The sequence below is a fragment of the Amphimedon queenslandica genome, unplaced genomic scaffold (genome assembly GCF_000090795.2).
Source record: "Amphimedon queenslandica unplaced genomic scaffold, v1.1 AMPQUscaffold_12753, whole genome shotgun sequence".
Classification (NCBI taxonomy): domain Eukaryota; kingdom Metazoa; phylum Porifera; class Demospongiae; order Haplosclerida; family Niphatidae; genus Amphimedon; species Amphimedon queenslandica.
Window position 1 is genome coordinate 17,009 of NW_003547011.1, and position 13,442 is coordinate 30,450.

A 13,442-nucleotide genomic window follows, 5' to 3' on the forward strand; every position below is an offset into this window, starting at 1 on the left:
AGATACCGTATAACAGGAATTTTTATTAAGTGCTTATTTTGTTTGTTTTGTTGTCCAAAAGTTGTAACAAAAAATTTTAGACAAGGAAAATTTAAAATGAAGTGGGCGTCACTGGATTTAATGATTAATAATTAATGTTAATATTTAATAATGAAATTAAGATCAACGAAAGATAGACAATAGAATTTGATGACAAAGCAAGTTTCCTGCCATACGGTAATACAATTGTACTTGTACATGTACACATGTACATGTACATGCAATTTAGGGATTGTGAAAGGAAGTTAGTTATTAGTAGTGGTTTTAGAATTGAGGAAGAATAGGAAGAAAGATAATAATTACATACATGTACATGTAAATATAAATTTATTGTATTTTTAGAGTATTCAATCTATATGCTAACCTAAGGCCGTGCCGATCAATAGAAGGATACAAGACAGCATATGATAATGTTGATCTTGTTACTATCAGAGAAAACACTGAAGGAGAATACAGCGGCATTGAACATGAGGTACATGTACATGTACATGTACATTGTATGTGTATAAACACACACAACTAATACTGTATAGCTGGAAAATTTTATGGTCTAAAACTTTGGCAGTTTTGTATTGAAATTGCCTAAATATAATATTGGCATCTCCTAATTTGGCAAATTTACTATCTTGTCTTTTTAAAGCAATCTCAGCTTTTCTTGAAGCTGCTCCTTTCCCACAATCTTGACTGAAATACTTCAAAAGTGGACCATTTGGAATTTTCTATCAGTGTCATGTTCTCAAGACGGAATCTGCCCATTGAAATTATTACTGATGGTTATAAATAATATTCGCAGTTTTATTTTGAACTGCCAATTTGCCAAATTTAATTCTCCACCAAATTTTCCGGCTACACAGTACCTGTTGTACATATTTCATTAATAATTATTGTTGCTGTTTTTTTGTTGTTATTGTTCCTGTTTCAGGTGGTTGATGGTGTGGTCCAAAGCGTGAAGTTGATTACTAAAGATGCTTGTTTACGTGTGGCTCAATATGCTTTTGAGTATGCTAGGAAGTCAGGGAGGAAGATGGTGACTGCAGTTCACAAGTCGAACATAATGTAAGAAAGTAATACTTCATGTAGTTCATTTGCACAAGCGTAGCCCTCTAGAGCAATTTTGTATATTAAACTATGTTAAGCAATATTAAAGCAAGCATCATAGTCAAGATTATCAATCCATGAAAATTCATTTTATTATTGTACTTGATGGTAGACGGTGTAATTTCACAAAAATTATATTTGCAATTTTGCTGCATACAAATTTTACTAGACTAATGTACAATGTACATGTAAAATGCATGTACATGTATGTGTATTTGATGCTGGAAGCATAAGCAAAAGCTTTCCTCTCCCTAATATGTAGGAGCTTGTGCTTAGTTTTTGCTTGATTTCTACAAAGTTACAAAATAACAATTCCCGAAAACTACATGTATGGTATTGTCAATTTTTGTCAGGCCCCCCTCCCTCCTTCCCTCTGGATAAAATCTTGTATAAAACCTTCTGCTAGCTACTGAATAATTATCTTTTGCTCTTTCTCTGATAGTGCAGTTTGAGTCAAGCTTTATTTCTTTTTGTGTGTTTACATAAATTTGTAATTATTGGTTTTTAGTGATAATTTCCTGGCATGACAACTTTACCACTTTATGTAAACATGTTGCTGCCTTACAGGTTTTAATCATTATTTATTGTTTTGCTATAATCTCCTCTATCAACACTGTACATGTACACATGTTCAAGTTCAAGAAAAATCACGGTACACATGTACATGTACACATACATGTACATGTGTACTGTACATGTACATGTATATGTACACATACATGTCACTAAACCCTTTTTTATTAATTCACAGGAGAAGAGGTGACGGGTTGTTTCTCAAGTGTTGCTTTGAGGTCTCTGATAAATATAAGGACATAAAATTTAATGAGATGTACCTGGACAAGGCTTGCTTATTGGTAAGAGTTTGGATACAATTTTAATGACAAATAATTATTGTACATGTACATGTATATAGCAGGGGTACATGTAATTTTGGATGGGGGTAAATTTTAGTGAATTTGGCATTTTGATAACCACTTGCCACATTAAAACTCACCATTTTGTATCATTATACACATGCTCAATGCCACATAGCCACAAATTCACTAAATTAAAACTCACCAATCATCAAAATTTTAGCAATTCACTAAAATTTACATGTACATGCATCTCCTCTGCTATATGGTACATGTACATGTACATGAATGTGCACATCGATTTTTATCATTATTTTATCATTTCCTTATTCCCTTGTTTATTAATCAACACTCTTTCTGTTTTGTCTTTTCACTCTATTATTTCTCTTTCATTCTCTCCCTCTCCAATAGCTGGTACAGGATCCCTCACTGTTTGATGTCCTTGTGATGCCTAATCTTTATGGTGATATACTCAGTGATCTTTGTGCTGGGCTGGTTGGTGGATTGGGGCTCACTCCCAGTGGTAACATAGGCAGTGATGGAGTAGCTCTTTTTGAAGCTGTAAGACCATCAATATTATAGTACATGTACATGAGAATGATAATGGAGAAAGAGACTGCATGTTTACTATAATACTGTACATGTACATGTACAGCGTATAATACAGTATGTATTTTCATCAATGTACATATACATGTAGATGTACGTGAGAATGGAGAAGAGTCTATATTTTGTACTTTTATAGTTACATTGTACATGTACATATGCATGTCAATGATTATTGTGATTTGATAGCCTTTATTGTTACAATAAAGCCCACTATAGATTTTAATGTACAATATATGTATAATACTTGGCTCATGTTTCATGACAGATGTACATGTACATGTACATGTACAATGTAGATACCAATTCGCATGATGCATGTAAAACCTAAAATTAGGCTAAAAACCCCCTTCAAAATTACCTGGTACATTATGATGGTAAATGTTCATTTCTTTTGAATGGACATTATGTGTGCCTGTACACTCATTGTACAATTTCCTAGTGTTCTAGTTTTGTGCTTGTTTATTCATTGTACTCACTTGTCTAACTAGTGTTTGTTGTCATAATTACAACTCTTACTGTGAGGTTGATCTAAGAGTGAGCGTAGGGGACATGGTGTGTACATGATATGATTGATATCCATTAATGTTGATTTTCTCCCACGTTTAACCTGAAATCTGCTTACATATACATGTACATGTATTTCTAGACACCTTAGTATATAAAGTAGCGTTAAAGTAGCGTCTATAATTACATTTCCAGATCTACCAGTACATTGTACATACATGTAAATTATACATGTACATGTAGTTACATGTAGATGTACATATACTGATAAATCTTTACTAATTTAAATACTTTTTAAGCTAAAAAAACATGTAGTTGATGCTGATAATGATAATTATCAACATGTATATGTACATATAGCTGTGTTATAATTTTTCTCCCTCCCTCCCTCCCTCTCTACCTCCCTCCCTTCCTTAGGTTCATGGTACTGCTCCTGACATAGCCGGACAGGATAAAGCTAACCCCACTGCCCTTCTCCTCAGCTCACTGATGATGCTAAGATACATAAACCTACCCGACCATGCCAAGAACATAGAGAACGCAGTCTTTAAGACAATCAGAGAAGGAAAGAAGACAACTGCTGATTTGGGCGGATCAGCAAAATGTTCAGAATACACAGCTGAAATAATACGCCATTTAAAATAGCGAGGACTGTAGCCGTAGTAGTAGTACTGGTTTAATAGATTAGTGACAGTTTAAATCATCACTCTTCATTATTGTGTGTACTTGTGTATTTGTGTAGAGTATAATGAATCAGCATTATCACTAGATATTGGTATCGGACACTTATCATCCATCATCGTTGTTTTATTATTGATTTTTAGCATTGTTGTTGTTTCTGTTATTAGAATTTAATTTTAGGATTGTGTTTTAGTAGGAAGTGCATTCCCTTGGCTTGCCTGCCAGCTGCTTAAATTTCAATTTTAAGCTGTACATGTACATGTACATGTACTTTGTTCATATACATCAAGTATCGGTATATACACTCTTGGTATATCAGTACTGTGGTTACTAAAAGTAACTTGCTTAATTAATATAGCCAATTCATAAATCAAGAAGTTTATGTACATGTAATCTTGATAAATTAGTGACAATTACATTAACAAAGGACTTTTTTGGAACATAAATGCATACAGTAGATAGATGCTTTTGTAATTTGTAAATCCCATAATAGCTTGAGCCAGCCACGCCCCATTACTTCTGCAGGATTGCCATGATGGGAGGAAGATGGTCCGCAACAGAAGAACAAGACAAACTAGAAGAGGAGGACGAGGACGAAAGCTACGAGAGGCTACACCTGCTGAGGAGACACCTCTTCCCTCTCTGTGACGACGAGGAAGTCCTGCGAGTCGCCCTCAAAGATAAAGTGAGTTTATTTTATCACTTGATAGATATTATTTTTCACTCTCTTACTTACTAAGACCAAAGGAAAAAAAAAATGTAAACCTTGTGCTCATTTTATGTAGTTAAGCCAGAAGCAAAAGTCTAATATGCTCCTTCAAATTGATATTTTCTTTCTCGTCCAATTTTCTTTTATACATGTAGTACCTCTTCTTATTTATTACAGGTCCCCTCATTGGTTTACAAGGCTGACAATGGTTTTCGATTGTACATAGGCTCTGCATTCCATGCTCAGGATCTACCATGTCTACATGAGTTGGGCATATCCCGTATTGTCAACATGGCCGCTGGGTCTCTCATGACTTCACAGGAGCTGTATGGTGAAAGCATTACCATTCTACTCATCACTGCTGAGGACATGGAGTCTTATGATCTCTCTCAGCATTTTGATGAAGTAACGGATTTTATTGATAAAGGGAAGGAGGAAGGAGCTGGAGTGTTTGTACACTGTATGGCTGGTGTGAGTAGATCAGTCACCGTATCTGTTGCTTTCTTAATGAAATAGTAAGAATAATATTGAGAGAGAGCTGAGAGAGATAGAGAGAGAGTGAGTGAGAGAGAGAGAGGGAAAGAGAAAGAGAAAGAGAAAGAGAGCTTCTTGTAGAAACAGAGGATACAGGAAGAGAGAGAGAGAGATAGAGAAAGATTATTATAGCATATTATGACTGAGTTATTATAGTATATTACTATCCTAATATCTCCAATTACTATGTGTAGACATAAACATCCTGGCAGCTATAAGGTATTAGTCCCATATGTATACACTACTGGTACTATGAAAAATTCAGACCTACAGTTATCAGCTATCAAGAGTAGACTTGGTCCCTATTTATAAATCTTACACTTATGTTTTTGTATCCCATTAAATGTTATTGGAGTTATCATAGACTACTGTATAGCTGGAAATATTTGTTGGAATTTAATTTTGTTGTTTGTTGTTCATCATAAAAATGCACAGTTTAATTCCGCAAAGCATTATAAGTAATGGGTGTATCAACAGTTTACGTCTACACCAGCAAATTAAATTCCGCATGCATTAAAATTTGCTTTTTTGTATGAAATCGCAAAATATATTTCGTGCAAACTTTTCCAGCTATACGGTATTAAAACTGATGTAAGCCTGTACTAATCTATAGTCATATATCGTAATTATGGCACATGTAGTCTGTAAAAAGTACTATTAGCTAGCTCTGTGTGCACAAACATACATGTAATGTGAGTATGCTTGCTGGTTGCCTTATACTATGTTAATATTGGCATTGTAACAGTTTAAACTGTTTAAAGTGGGTCAGCACAATTTGATTTGATAGTTTAAAGTTGCCCAACTGAGCTGAGCCAGCATGCATGGTTTGTACAGACAGCAGAGCCAGTTCAACCTGTTTAATCCACTTCTGTATTATAAACATAGTATTAGAATGAAATGTTTTGATTTCTTGGCTTTGTTTGCTATACATGGAGCAGCTCACGGGCAGTGTGTAAGGCATGTGGCAATGATTGTTTACATTATGTGTATATACTTAATGTGTTCTGGAGCCATGGAACATGAGGATTGTATTTATTGTGAATTATTCTTTAGCATGCATTTGGCAAACACAACGATAAAAGAGATAAATATCATAAATAAATCAAAACAGAATTTTTATGATTATTTTACTTTAAGATTTGACCAAAGGCCATGAACGTGGTCTTGTTTTTCTAAAATCACCCCAAGTTTCTTGTTACATTTTCTGGTACATATTGATGTACTGATGCTATGTAGAAAGTTTGAACTGATTCTGAGCACAAATTTTTGAGTTATAACCATTATTTTAAATTGACTGAAATCCAAAAAATACCCTGTACTATAGCCCATGGTTTTTCCCAAAAAATGGCCCCAAAATCACCCCCAATTTTTATTACATTTTTGGATACATATTAATGTACTGATGCTATGTAGAAAGTTTGAGCTGATTCCGACTACAAATTTTCGAGTTATGTCCATTTTGAAATAGGCCAAAATCTGAGAAATACCCTTTACTATAACCCATGGTTTTTTCCAAAAAGTGGCTCCAAAATCACCCCAGTTCTTATTCATTTTTAATTACCGTACTTGCCCCAATTAACACACCCTCCTAATTATTGCTGCTATTGCACCTCTACATGGCTTCCACAATAAAAACTTTCTATTGAGTGTGCGCACCTCCTGGTCAATTATTTTTGAGAGGTGGGTTGTAATTAGAAAGGTGTATTGCCTACTTAGCTAAGCACCTCTCTAAACAAGCACCTCCTGGAGCATTTCATAATTGTTCCTATCTAAACAATTCACCACCTGAGACATGTACCATTTATCAAGAGGTGTGTTAATTGGGGCGAGTATGTTAGTCTTATAAGGTCACTGCAGTTTGATTCATAATTTCCTGCCTGCACTGATGAATCTGGTTTTGATGTGGTTTGCATTGATAGCATAGGCATAGGAATGATTCACATGTTGGGAGGGGGCTCAACATTAAAAAGCATGACTTAGCAATGTGAACATGGGGGGGGGCTAAGCCCCTCTTGCTGAAAAGTTGGGGCCCCCCATTCCTACGCCTATGGATAGACATAATTCATGCAGTTTATACAAGTGATAATGAATGATAATAAGCTATACATAAATAGTTCTATCATTAATCATAATAATTAATTACACTGCCTGCCCACTTACTTATGAAATTAGAAACTCTAAATATGACCACATAGTCTATAGCAATGGCTGATAATGAATAATGTACACTATATGTACAAGTTACTAATTTCAGTAGTGGATTCATTATTGTTTTATTTTGATTCATTTCTGTAGTTGTAATATGACACTATCAGAAGCTGCAAGACAAGTCCACAGTAACAGACTCCTTGCTTGTCCTAATGTTACTTTCATGAGAAACTTGTTTAACCTTCAGAAGCAATTAAAAGAAGAAAAACAAAAGAAGGTCCTGGGGAAATCTTGATAGAAGAATCACACATTAATTCGCTGCACACCATTATATTATAATTATTTAAATTAAATTAATTATTGTTGATAAAAATTATTGTTTTTTCAGTTCACAATAACATTTTAATTAATTGTTGCTTGTGGGCGTTTCAAAGTAGGTGTGGCTCAAAATGGGAGCAAGCAGTTCCAGTGAACTTCCCTGGAGCAATGGAGCGAGTCTCTCTGCTGGAAGGGAAGGGGAGCCTATGGGAGAGAAAGAAGAGAGAGAGTTACAGAGTCTAAGGGACAAGCTTTTCCCTCCAGGAGACTCTAAAGATTTCCTCAAAGACAAAGTACAGTATGTATACACATTGATTAAAAGATAGGCATTTACTAGTCTGGCTGGTCCAGACCCTCTGCAGAAGGTCTGGATCAGCCAGAGGCCATAGATACTCTAATCAGTAGAGTTGAGTATATATACTGTCTAATGTTGGGCAGAGACAGTATTGAATAAGTTAAGCCCTTATATCTATTGATATACATGTAGTGCCTGCCTAATCTAAAATTTATTAATCCTACCCTTTTATTTCAGTCGCCTTCACTAGTTTATTCAGATGCAAATGGATTCAGGCTCTATGTTGGCTCAGTTATTCATGCAAACAATGTGCCAACACTACAAGAGATTGGCATAACTCGTATTGTTAATATGGCGGCCACTGATTCTGTTGCTACCTCATCATCAAAGAGTCAAGATTTTAAGACATTGTTGATTGGTGCATCGGATTTGAAATCTTATGATCTCTCTCAGCATTTTGATGAAGTAACAGATTTTATTGATAAAGGGAAGGAGGAAGGAGCTGGAGTGTTTGTACACTGTATGGCTGGAGTTAGTAGATCAGTCACTGCATGTATCTGTTGCTTCCTTAATGAGATAGTAAAGATGATATTGAGCATTTGAGTTTGTATTGTTTGTGTTGCCTATTGTTTACATTATCTTGTTTATACCTTCACATGTAAACAGGGGTAAAAATTAATTTTGATTTTTTCCATTGTGTTTGTTTTTGTTATTTTTTTAGTTGTGGTATGTCACTGAGTGATGCTGCTCGTCAAGTGCGTAGTCACAGGCTACAAGCCTATCCTAATGTAAGATTTATAAAGAGCTTATTGCAACTAGAGAAACAATTAAAACATGAAAGGAAATATAACTGTTTTTATGACATCAAATTACATGTATGACAAAATGTATCATGTACACAAACACTTGCTTTAATTTTGAAATCATTATTAATTTTTGTGTAATTTTGATCATTTTAAATAGATACAAAATGGAAATGCATTTGAAATTTTGAAATAGATCTAGGTGTGGTTAAATTTAGACTTTGATTGTTTGGATGTAAATTTCTTTCTATCTAGGTCTATTTATGAAAGACATCAAAGTATGTTCTGTGGGAACAATGTTTCAGCTAAATTATATTTATTATTGCAAAATTCATTCACAGTAGATAGATATGCTAATATTTTGACCACACCATGAATTTTAGATTAAGTGCGTATTTTTTTAGTCTCCCCTCCCCCCCTTGATAAAGCAAAGCTCGAGCTCTGTGTGGTCGAAGCAAAGCATAGTAGACTACAAACACGCAAGTGATGGCAACTGGGTTGGACTGCCCTTTGCATATCTATGATGGAGATATTATTCAGCTTTATTGTCCAAATGAGTCTGGTTATGTTTACAGTGAACCAAGAAGGTAGATCTATCTATAAAATAATGCAATCTTTTTTATCTTTATATATACAGTCCACAAAAAGAGTCTGATGCTATAGTTATTTGTAGTAAAGAAGACTTTTTACTAAATGACTGTAAGAAAATATTGTCAATTAATAATTTTGAATTATATTTTAGTTACTGAGTTTTGCATAACTCTAAAGAAAGTATCAGATGAAAAATTACATTCAGAATGTGGTGTACAAGTGGTGGAAAGGATAGCTTATGGCAGTATAGTATATGTTAGTATGATATTGAGTAATGATTAAAATGATTGTTGTATCATTTCATATTGTAGTTGGAACACCAAGCATCTATGAAATTTATGACAGTGCATGATGAAAATGTAAATTGCATGATTGATTAATACAAACCTAGTCATTAATTAGTCTTATGCATTATTTGTGCTATAGAATGTGAGCCTTTTGAAGCTCAATACACAAGGCAAAGTAAAGGTACACTACTGATATGCATGGGCAAGTACATTATAAATCTAAATTTATTATCATTATCTTTAGAATTCTGGCATCCAAGGGGACAAGAAGGTATTTTCATGTTCATAAATTCTTAGTAATAGTTTTCTTCAAGAAAAAAATGTTTAGAATTTTGTCTCCTTGCCAAAAGCTTGCCTGGGGTAAAGAGGTAATTGTGAAGCTTTGTTAATTTACTTTTAATTGTGTACAACATATTTAAATTACAGCTTAAGAACAATGATGCATTCATGCTTGAAAGCATTTCTTGCGATAGTTTAATGGTGCATTTTAGCTACAATCCTCAAGATAATGGGTATGTTGCAGTAAACTGGGTTTTGTCACTTTGAAACTAATTATAGTTATAAACCATCACTAAAACCAATGGGAACTGTGTTTATCATCAATTTGCACTGTCATATGCGCTTAAAACAGAATCCAAAAAGCATAAAGGTAAAAGTAATCTGACAGTTGCCTCAAAGTGACTTACCTTTTTATTTTATAGGGAGGAAGTTTAGTTTATTTGGCCTCTCTTTTAGAAATGGAGGCATATATACATGGCACTGGATCTTTTATCAGTAGTAATTATAGTGTCACTAAAGGTGGTCATGCTATTGAAGAGCCTCATGAATTTAAAAACCCAAATCTAGGTCCAGACTGGCAATTACTTGAATGTATTTCAGAAACTTCAAAAGGTTTGTGTTCCCATTTTTGTATGGTAAGATTATATTTTCCAATAGTTGGCTTAATCAAGTTTAATGAAGGAAATTTTAAGATGTTACCACAATTGGGTGATACGTTTTTTAAAATAGAAAAGGTTTCTGAAGAGCGGGCAGGTAATTAATTTGTTCAGGGGGTGTTACTTGCATAAATTTTGTAACAGTTTCACTAATAATAAACAAATCAATAGTTATACCTGCTGCATCCAAAACAAGACTATGGAATAGAAGTGTACACTGTAGATCTGACAATGTGTGAAAATTTACGAGATTTATGAAGCAGAAATTTCTGTGTATGGAGGTGTACATAACTATAAAGCTTAATATTTTGTAATCATGTTAAGCATTTGACACCCTGATTTGATTTCATTGACTGCAGTTGCTTTGAAACAGCAGATTATAATAATAATGCAAGTGACATGCCTTGAAGTTGCAATATGTTTTTGTGATCATAACAATACATAAATAGGTGATCCAATTCTGTTTGGAGAGCAATGTCGAATTAGGCACTTATTTACATTGAAGTATATCTGTGTACATGAAAAAAATAATGTTGTTAGTCTGTATAATTTTTAGTATTTATTTTACTGTGATATAGATTAATATTGTACTGTGTGATAAGGAATGCGATCATGGTAGATCTATATTTAAAATTTTACCTGTTTCTAATCCAGCTCATAAAGTATGCAAAATTTATTTTCTAAATGCTACAATTTATTAGAAAGAAGTTTCTTGTTCTGATAAAGTCATTTTTGAAAATATAAAAACTTCAACGATGTATCTCTCTGTCAATTGTTAGTGGTTGTAGTGTAGTCATGATTAGAATATTGTTATTATTTTAATTACAGTAAAGCCTCATTCATTAATGGACCAGGCAGCAATAGACCAGGCAGCAATGGACCAGGCAGCAATGGACCACCCAGTAAAAATGTTCAATTTAGTTGAGATAAATGATTAAGCTCTATTGTTTTTTGTATAGCTTACTCTTTGCAGAGATCGTGATGTGTCACGAAATCAGTTTGAAATTTTACAGGTTTTTTTTGTACATGGATGTCATAATAATTATGTAAATATATATAGATTGAGGATTATCTTGTTTTGCGTAGCTATAAATATATGGTGATTGGCTCCTTGTTTAAAAAGTTAGTAATGTTGCCATGTAATAGTTTAAGACGGTTCTGAAAAAATTAGGTCTCAAAATGTGATCAAAGACATAACCAAATTAAAAAGTGAAGAAGAAATTTCAATGATGAGAAAGGTAGATTAAATATTAATTAATACCGTTTCAGCAAATCTAACATTTAGCTCATGGGAGATGAAATATTTGAAGCAATAAGAAAACATGATGAGTAAGTTATAAAACTTAACCAATTGCTAAAATATACTAATGTATTATACTAGACAACCATTGAGCTATGACAAGCAAAACGAGGTACTAGCTAAATATTTTATCAGATATTTTAATTAATTCAATAATAGAAAAATGATGAAATTGATCTGCATATTAAAAGTTTGATAAAATGTTATGTGCATCTACATTGTAATCTGAACATTTAGAGATAATATATGAAAAAATATGGAAACACACAGAAGAATTAAAATTAATTGCTACTATTTTATTGAAAGATAATATTGAAATGTTGACAGAAAAAGGTTGAAATAATTACTGTTATAGTACAAATTTTTAGCTCAAAAATAGGTGAAATGAGAACTAAAATTGAAAAACAGATGACCTGCCTTGAGAATTATTTTAAACAATGTGAGACTGGTGTTTCTACTGCTAAACAATCTCGTGATCAAGTTGCTATTGATATTGAAGTAATTAATGATCCTCAAGCTCAGGAACTATTACAATTGTTTCACCTGTTTTATAAAAAGCATGAACTTTCTGCAAATGTGAGTGTCAGTGCAATTATAATACACGTCGTTACATATATTTTTATTGAAATCATAAATTGTGTAACTTGCATTTATTTTTAGTATGATGAAAAGGATAAATCAGCTGAAACAAGGTGAGTGTGATTTGTTAAATTGGTGTCTTGGATTAGGCTCACAAACCTAAATATATAATGCATTATAGCCTAAAATTTTGTGCCACGTACAAACATGTAAATTTTAATTTATAATATTTGCAAAATATTATTTTTTCTCTGCAAAATTGTAGGCTACAGTACATTACGGTAATACCTAAAATATTGCTTTTTATTTATGCGAGTATGTCAGCAACAACTAATAAATGTTAAAATATATACATAAATGTTTGTGTAAGTTATAATGAACTCTATATTAGTGAAAACAAAATAATGTACAAATTTATTGACCTGTAATTCAATTCAAGTATTAAAATTTTTAGGGATTTGTCAGCAGAAAATCAGCAAAAATTGTGCAAAATCCTATCTCAATTAATTAGTATTGAAAAATCAGACATCAGTTACATGAGTGCATGGCTTCTTTTTGAAATCTACACAAAAGGAAAGAGTCATTCTACTGAAGACTCTAGAAAAGAGGAAAGGAGTCACTCCAGTGACTCCACTGAAGATTCCTGGATAAAATTGCAGCTATCCACAATGATAGCAAAGGGAAATTCACTGCTTAAGCAAATACTGACATCATCAATGGATGCAGATTCAATTGAAGAATTAAATAAACTGGCTAAGTCTTGTATAGATCTACATGAGGTTGAAGTTCCTGAACCAAATCATGCGAGACAAACAGAGGCAGTGGGACAAACAGAGGTACCAAATTTTAAAAGACAGATAGAGGCACCAAATTTTGAACGACAGACAAAGGCATTTGAATCTGGTAAATTTTTGAATAAAAATGTTTATAGTTCTATCAAATGTTGGGGCAGGATTGTTTCATATTATTCTTGAATATTCTCTACGACACAAAGCTGAAACAGAAGTACTTGAAAGCTGTTTTAAACTGTTGCAAGGAATTTGCACATTAAACAAAAAGGTAATTAAAATAATAAGATTCTCACCTATTCATTTTTAATAATAGGTTCATTGTGAACTATTTATATATTTGTATGACTTTCTTCAATTTGAGCAAGTC

At 33.2% G+C, this 13,442-nt stretch overlaps 4 protein-coding genes across 5 annotated transcripts in view; all 4 read left to right on the top strand.

Annotated features, from left to right (window-relative positions):
* Positions 1-376: 376 nt before the first annotated feature.
* LOC100636381 (isocitrate dehydrogenase [NAD] subunit alpha, mitochondrial-like) lies at positions 377-3,959 on the top strand (the record flags this gene model as incomplete). Its single annotated transcript, XM_020003117.1, has 5 exons — positions 377-511; positions 962-1,095; positions 1,889-1,991; positions 2,403-2,552; positions 3,522-3,959. Coding segments are annotated over 5 exons (750 nt in total), but the record flags the coding sequence as incomplete, so codon positions are not given.
* A 246-nt stretch (positions 3,960-4,205) lies between these two features.
* On the top strand, positions 4,206-7,583 carry LOC100636254 (dual specificity protein phosphatase 1-like). The gene is made up of 3 exons (XM_003390152.2): positions 4,206-4,470; positions 4,672-5,009; positions 7,324-7,583. The coding sequence occupies exons 1-3, from the start codon at positions 4,318-4,320 to the stop codon at positions 7,469-7,471; spliced, it is 639 nt and encodes a 212-aa protein (XP_003390200.1). The 5' UTR covers positions 4,206-4,317; the 3' UTR covers positions 7,472-7,583.
* Positions 7,571-8,770, top strand: LOC105314604 (dual specificity protein phosphatase 1-like). Of its 2 annotated transcripts, XM_020003122.1 has the most exons (3): positions 7,571-7,787; positions 8,027-8,368; positions 8,511-8,770. In XM_020003122.1, exons 1-3 carry the CDS (start codon positions 7,626-7,628, stop codon positions 8,529-8,531), a joined length of 525 nt encoding a protein of 174 aa, XP_019858681.1. In that variant the 5' UTR covers positions 7,571-7,625; the 3' UTR covers positions 8,532-8,770. The 2 variants fall into 2 exon arrangements, with proteins under 2 accessions (XP_019858681.1, XP_019858680.1); XM_020003121.1 differs by lacking the exon at positions 8,511-8,770 and having other exon boundaries at positions 8,027-8,502.
* The window catches only part of LOC109586891 (uncharacterized), a gene marked incomplete at its 3' end in the record, with an annotated part of 8,891 nt that continues 4,219 nt past the window's right edge, over positions 8,771-13,442 (top strand). Inside the window, exons 1-27 of the mRNA XM_020003118.1 lie at positions 8,771-9,179; positions 9,230-9,291; positions 9,335-9,438; positions 9,495-9,542; positions 9,610-9,651; positions 9,715-9,741; positions 9,785-9,838; positions 9,897-9,982; positions 10,029-10,119; positions 10,172-10,361; positions 10,407-10,502; positions 10,855-10,940; positions 10,984-11,067; positions 11,107-11,179; positions 11,234-11,307; positions 11,365-11,418; positions 11,466-11,527; positions 11,577-11,643; positions 11,691-11,734; positions 11,787-11,817; positions 11,865-11,895; positions 11,943-12,038; positions 12,085-12,281; positions 12,366-12,397; positions 12,739-13,187; positions 13,237-13,343; positions 13,389-13,439. Coding sequence (XP_019858677.1) covers positions 9,079-9,179; positions 9,230-9,291; positions 9,335-9,438; positions 9,495-9,542; positions 9,610-9,651; positions 9,715-9,741; positions 9,785-9,838; positions 9,897-9,982; positions 10,029-10,119; positions 10,172-10,361; positions 10,407-10,502; positions 10,855-10,940; positions 10,984-11,067; positions 11,107-11,179; positions 11,234-11,307; positions 11,365-11,418; positions 11,466-11,527; positions 11,577-11,643; positions 11,691-11,734; positions 11,787-11,817; positions 11,865-11,895; positions 11,943-12,038; positions 12,085-12,281; positions 12,366-12,397; positions 12,739-13,187; positions 13,237-13,343; positions 13,389-13,439 — 2,439 coding nt within the window. The remainder of the gene's footprint in view (positions 9,180-9,229; positions 9,292-9,334; positions 9,439-9,494; positions 9,543-9,609; positions 9,652-9,714; positions 9,742-9,784; positions 9,839-9,896; positions 9,983-10,028; positions 10,120-10,171; positions 10,362-10,406; positions 10,503-10,854; positions 10,941-10,983; positions 11,068-11,106; positions 11,180-11,233; positions 11,308-11,364; positions 11,419-11,465; positions 11,528-11,576; positions 11,644-11,690; positions 11,735-11,786; positions 11,818-11,864; positions 11,896-11,942; positions 12,039-12,084; positions 12,282-12,365; positions 12,398-12,738; positions 13,188-13,236; positions 13,344-13,388; positions 13,440-13,442) is intronic.